At 33.4% G+C, this 6,327-nt stretch overlaps 1 protein-coding gene across 1 annotated transcript in view; it reads left to right on the forward strand.

Annotated features, from left to right (window-relative positions):
• LOC108537578 (oxidation resistance protein 1-like) overlaps positions 1 to 6,327 on the forward strand; it is a 96,304-nt gene that overhangs the window by 32,051 nt on the left and 57,926 nt on the right. The window contains exon 6 of the mRNA XM_017885162.1: positions 3,508 to 3,657. Coding sequence (XP_017740651.1) covers positions 3,508 to 3,657 — 150 coding nt within the window. The remainder of the gene's footprint in view (positions 1 to 3,507; positions 3,658 to 6,327) is intronic.

The raw sequence follows: 6,327 nt of genomic DNA on the forward strand, positions 1-6,327 counted from the left end.
TATATAGAAGAAATTCCTGTATTTTAACATCACAAGAAATGGGTAAATTACTGGATGAGAGTTTTGTTTTTTTTTTTCCTAGATTCCAGATGGGAGCATTATTTCCATAATTAGAATTAAAAATTCATCCTGATATTTTAATTTTTTTTTTATTCTGTATTTGGTTTTAAACATTCTTAAGTCCTTGGTCCCAGGAAGTAGAGATGATTGAACATAATTTATAGACACTAAATGGCAATCATCATATATATCGAATTGAAAGAAAAATACAGCATATACTGGTTTAAAAGTAAATGTTTTCTTTAAAGGATATATCGTATATATGTTGCGTGAAGTAAATACAAATTCTGGTATTTCTGTGCCTGTATGGTTTTTCCTCAATCTTCTGTGCCCTACCTATGTATTGCTAGAGAACATTTCTACAAATTTTCAATCACAAAAGAGCAAAAATACAATAAAACCAAGGCAGGAAGGGAAGTGGACAGTTTGGAGTTGCTAATTCATTTATGGTGATGGTTTATAATGACATACAAATCATATTGTATAGTATATTCTACCAAAAAAGATGACTCTAGGTGATGATTAAGCTTTTTATAAATCATTAGCCCTAACAATCCTTTGCTTTTTTACATTTGGATATTTGGGGCAGTAATGAGGCTAGATATAGATGTTTACATTTCTATATTTTTAAGGACCTTCTTTGGTGGCTAAAACAAAGTTATACAGAGAAGCATCAGCAAGCCCTCAAATGAGCTGCAAAACCATAACATTAATCACAGTTTAAAAACAGCAGTCAAAACCATCTACATAGGGATACTAGTACTTTGAATAGTGTCCATTTATGTAAGTTACAGCAAGGTCTGGTAACTCCTCTGAACAACTTTGATCTTTTTTTAAAGTAATCTCCTTTTTTGTGCTTTGCTTTGAGCATTTGCTAATCTCATATTCTTTTTAAAAGAATTACATTGACAAATTGGTGTTGCTATAGATACTGAGTTCAGACTTTGAAGTAACCTCAGAGATCATATATTGTTCAAAAAGGCCCATCTTCATTTAAGGAAAGCATTTGACAATGTTCATATATATAGTGTATATATATATATGAATATATATGAATATATGTAGGTATGTATATATATGTGTATATGTATACACATAGAGAGATATATTTATATCTGTGTGTGACTAACTTAGTTGCATTCTATATAATAATATTATGAACTCAATTTTGGGGGAATTGAGAAATCAAAATTTGTTGATAGCTTTTTGTCAATTTGCAGGGGATGCTCTTATAGCTCTGCATCAGCTATTTTTTTCTTAGTACATTTTTGAATTGTTTGGTAGAAGATTTGAAAAGGAAGCAATATAGTATTGCAGTTAAGCTCACTGGTTTGTGTTGATAACATAGGTTTGCATCTTAGCTCCTTACTCATTTGGCAAGTTATCAAACTTGGCAAAACTTAAGTTTCCTTAAAAATTAAGGTCATAGTATACTTCATATGAGTGATTGAAAAATTAAATGAAATAGTCCATATAACACTTAGAAATAACAAGTATTCATAAATATCATTGAGATTATTATGATCACTTATTTATCTGTGTTAACTGAATTTATATATGCTATAAAACTTAGATATAATAACTGGCAAAACAACAAGAAGAATACAAAGTTATTAATTTGTATTTTAAAATGAAAAGATTGAGGAAAATTTTGTTAATAGATATTAATGATGGAACAGTGTCATGAAAGTTAAAATCTTATTCCATTTCAGGTTTTTAAAACAGTGGAATTGTAGCATATCAAATATAGTTGTTTTGCAGTATTTTGCACTTGTCTGTCCTTTCATGAACAAACACTTGTTGAATTATCTCCCCCAGTGCTTGGGATTTAGCCCTACATTTTAGGTGGGATATATGAAAGGAGGTGTTAAAATTCTGTCCTCATATGGGTTGAAGGAATTCAATCCATGTATTAGGGGAGAAAAAGTTATGTTCAGGTTTGATAGCTCTTTTCAGATATCTCAGTTTGTGATATTGAAGAGAAGGCAATATTGTTTATTATTTCTAAATGCCAAATCAGAGCTATTAGGTAGAAGTTACAAAGTGACAGATTTTAACTCAAAGCTCAGAAGAACCTTGCTTCTATGAAAACTTCTATAAGGCAGTGTGGATTTATTCATAAGGTATGAAAGCCTTTGGAACTATTTAAAACACATCTGTCTAGCTTTCCTACATTGTACAGAATATTAAACTTTGGGAGGAATTGTGGGGAGTAGTATTTAAAGGACCTGTGAACTTGAATGTAAAAAATTTTAAGTGAACTCTAACATTTTTAAAAATTAGAGAATATAATATAAGCAGCACACCTGTGACTTTGTCCTCAGTAGAACTTACAGATATTTTCAGATCACCTTAGAATTGTTACAGAGAACACAAAATGTTGCTCATGGCCATTATATCACAATTTGCATTCAAACTTGTAGTTATCGGAGTCCAGAGTCACCACTAAATCTTATGTTATTTAATATATTAATAAAGAAATATATATATATCACCGGGCACGGTGGCTCGTGCCTATAATCCCAGCACTTTGGGAGGCCAAGGTGGGCCGATCGTGAGGTCAGAAGATTGAGACCATCATGGCTAACATGGTGAAACCCCGTCTCTACTAAAAATACAAAAAATTAGCTGGGCGTGGTAGCAGGTGCCTGTAGTCCCAGCTACTTGGGAGGCTGAGGCAGGAGAATGGCGTGAACCCGGGAGGCGGAGCTTGCAGTGAGCCCAGATCGTGCGGCTGCTCTCCAGCCTGGTTGACTATACTTTAGTTTGTTTTTAAAAAATGTTTTGATACTGTGTTGTTTCAATTTAATTGTTCTTCCTTATAATTCTATATTTTATTTTGACCATTCCAAAACATTCTGAGAAGCTGGTTCATAGGCTTCACTGTAAGAATGGTCAGTAGCACCAAAAAAGTTAAGAAACTTGTGATCCAGTGGAATGGATTTATCAACTGTAGCTTGAGATTTGAAAGGCTATTCCAGTGAATGGGTTCTGTTGTATACTTAGGTACTAAGGCAAGCTTTCCACCTTTTTTCTGCTGATGGATATTACATTACATGGTCTTACCAGAGTCAGTGGTTGAATTCAGGAGCATCTGAGTGTTTGTGCACATGTGTGTTATGTGTTGGGTGTGGGTACAAGAGATGTAGTGTTCAGTGTTCTCCAGATGATTTTATTTTTTAAATTTATTGATAGATATGTGTATCTCCCTATTAAAAATCACTTTAAATGTAAGTTTAACCTGTGTTTGTGATCTTTGTTGAATATGAAAACAGTGCCACTTTTTTCCTATAATTTCTATGTGAGAATATTTCGGGCTGACTTCCAGAATGTGATGAAATGAAACAGCACTTACTGGGGAAAGCTATTCATTTGACTTTTTAATAGTGTGCTCATTTTTATTTTGTTTTCTGCTTTTTCTTTTCTTTTCTTTTTTTTTTTTTAAAGAATCCTGATGTTCATCCAAAAGAAACAACTCCCTCATCTACTTTCACTGGTATTCGACCTGCACGAGTTGTGTCTTCAACTTCTGAGGAGGAGGAAGCATTTACTGAGAAATTTCTTAAAATTAATTGCAAATATATTACCAGTGGCAAGGTAAAGAATGACACTTTAGAGAAGACCTTTAATCATGCTTTAGTTATTACTAACATATGATAGTTTGGCATTTACATTTTAAGTCATCAGTGTCAGCAAATGCTTGAATATTGTAAAAAGGTACTGGTGATACTATTATTTTGGGTTAGTATGGATGTCGCTTGTAACTTAGATTCTGATGATCTGTTGTAATTGTTAAAGGTAATGGGATATAAATAAATTCACTAAGGCACAGCTAAGTTACTGTTGGTAGGATATTTCAGAAGTGTGAATAAAATGACTGCTGCCGGGTACTGTGTGGAGTGGGAATTCTGCATAACTAGTATAGCACACAAATAGGAAGATATCTAGTATTTATTAAGTACCTTGCCAGAAACTATTTGAGGAGTCTTAATTATTTTATCAATTCAAAACAATCCTGAGATAGGCAGTCATATTTCTTTTCCACAGGGAAAAACAAAACAGGAAAGGTTAGTAGGTCCAGGATCTCTCTGTAATGGCCAGAATTCAAACCTAGTCATAATCTTTTTTTTCCGAGACGAAGTTTTGCTCTTATTGCCCAGGCTGGAGTGCAATGGCGTGATCTCGGCTCACTGCCACCTCCGCCTCCTGGGTTTAAGCAATTCTCCTGCCTCAGCCTCCCAAGTAGCTGGGATTATAGGCACCCACCACCACATCCAGCTAATTTTTTATGTTTTTAGTAGAGACGGGGTTTCACCATGTTGGCCAGGCTGGTCTCAAACTCCTAACCTCAGATGATGCACCTGTCTCAGCCTCCCAAAGTGCTGGGATTACAGGTGTGAGCCATCGCACCCAGCCCAGAATCTATTTTATCTACTTCACTTTGTTACTTTTCTAAACAAAAACTTCTAATCTGAAAAGAGAATATAGTAAAGTAATAGAGTTGGAAAATAAACTCCAGGTTTTGCTCAAAAAATGTCTATTACATGATACTATCTTTAGAAGTCACACATGAGAACTATGTCTTTATAGTCATAATTCATAAATGTATGAGTATTTGAAACACATAATAAGCATTTAGTGGTATGCATTTCGCCCTAAATATTGTTCTAAATGTTGTGTTTTCATTTTCATTTTCTTTAAAATATTTTCTCTTGATTTCTTCTTTGACTCATTTGAGAGTGTTTTATTTTTCTAGGTAACTTTCTTTTACTAATTTCTAATTTGATTCTGTGTGATCAGAGAATATACTACTATTTGAAGGCTTAAATTATTAAGACCTGTTTTATGGTCTAGAATATCTCATATTTTAATAAATGTAGTGTGTGCACTTTAAAAGAATGTGTTGTTGGATGGAATATTCCACAAATGTCAATCAAATAAAATTGAGTGATAATGTCCTGTATTTCTGGATTTTCTGTCTATCAGTTATTGATAGAAGAATTTTGAACTATCTCACTGTTATTGTGGATTTATCTGTTTTTGCCTTTCAGTTCTCTCAGTTTTTTTTTCTTTTAATGTATTTTGAAACTGTTACTAGGCTTAAAAATATTTAGGATTCTTGTGTTGTCTTGATTAATTGACTTGATTGTCATTATGAAAGACACTGTTTATTGTTGGTAATACTCTTTGCTATGAAATCTCCTTTGATGTTTACTAATATAGTCAGTTTAGCTTCCTTTTGATAAGTGTTAACATGGTTTATCTTTTTGCATTCTTTTATTCATAGCCTGTGACTTTAGAAAGTGAGTTTCTTGTAGTTAGCATGTAGTTAGATCTCACTTCTTTAGATAATCTTTCCCTTTTCATTTAGCATGATTATTTATGTGGTTAGGTTTAACTCTACCATCTTGCTGTTAGTTTTTTGTTTGTTCTGTCTTTCTGCTTTCTTTCACATTGAGTTTTTAAAAATAGTTTTATGTTATCTCCTTTGTTGACTTATTAGCTGTAACACTCATATTAGTGGCTGTTTAGAGTTTATTATATATATCTTTAATACGTCACTTTCTCACTTTAAGTAGCATTATAGCGTATATGCCACTTTTCGTATAGTACACACACCTTATAACAGTATACTTTTATTTCCCCCTTCAAGCCTCTGTGTTCTTATTGTAACCCCTCTTATTTCTACATGTTATAAACACCACAATACATTGTTATTATTTTTCCTTTAAAAAGTTAATTTAAAATAATTTTTAAAATAAGGGTAAAGTCTATTATATTTATCCACTTACTCCCTACGCTTGTCAGTCCTCTTTGTAGATGCAGATTTCCATTTGTATCATTTTTCCTTTTATTTAAGGACTTATAAATTTCTTATGGTGTAGGTCACCTAGTGATAAATTCTTTCAGTGTTTATTTGCCTTGAGAAAGTCTATATTTTTCCTTCTTTTATTAAATGTTACTATAATGTTTATGTATATTTTCTTTTCTTTCTTGTTTTTTTTTTTTTTTTTCTGAGACAGAGTCTCACTCTGTTGCCCAGGCTGGAGTGCAGTGGCCCAATCTCAGCTCACTGCAACATCCACCTCCCGGGTTCAAGCAGTTCTCCTGCCTCAGCCTCCTGAGTAGCTAGAACTACAGGTGCGCACCATCACGTCTGGCTAATTTTGTATTTTTTTAGTAGAGAGGGGTTTCACCATGTTAGCCAGGATGATCTCGATCTCCTGACCTCGTGATCCGCCCATCTTGGCCTCCCAAAGTGCTGGG

This window comes from Rhinopithecus bieti, unplaced genomic scaffold, assembly GCF_001698545.2.
Source record: "Rhinopithecus bieti isolate Rb0 unplaced genomic scaffold, ASM169854v2 scaffold_13352, whole genome shotgun sequence".
In the NCBI taxonomy this organism is placed as follows: domain Eukaryota; kingdom Metazoa; phylum Chordata; class Mammalia; order Primates; family Cercopithecidae; genus Rhinopithecus; species Rhinopithecus bieti.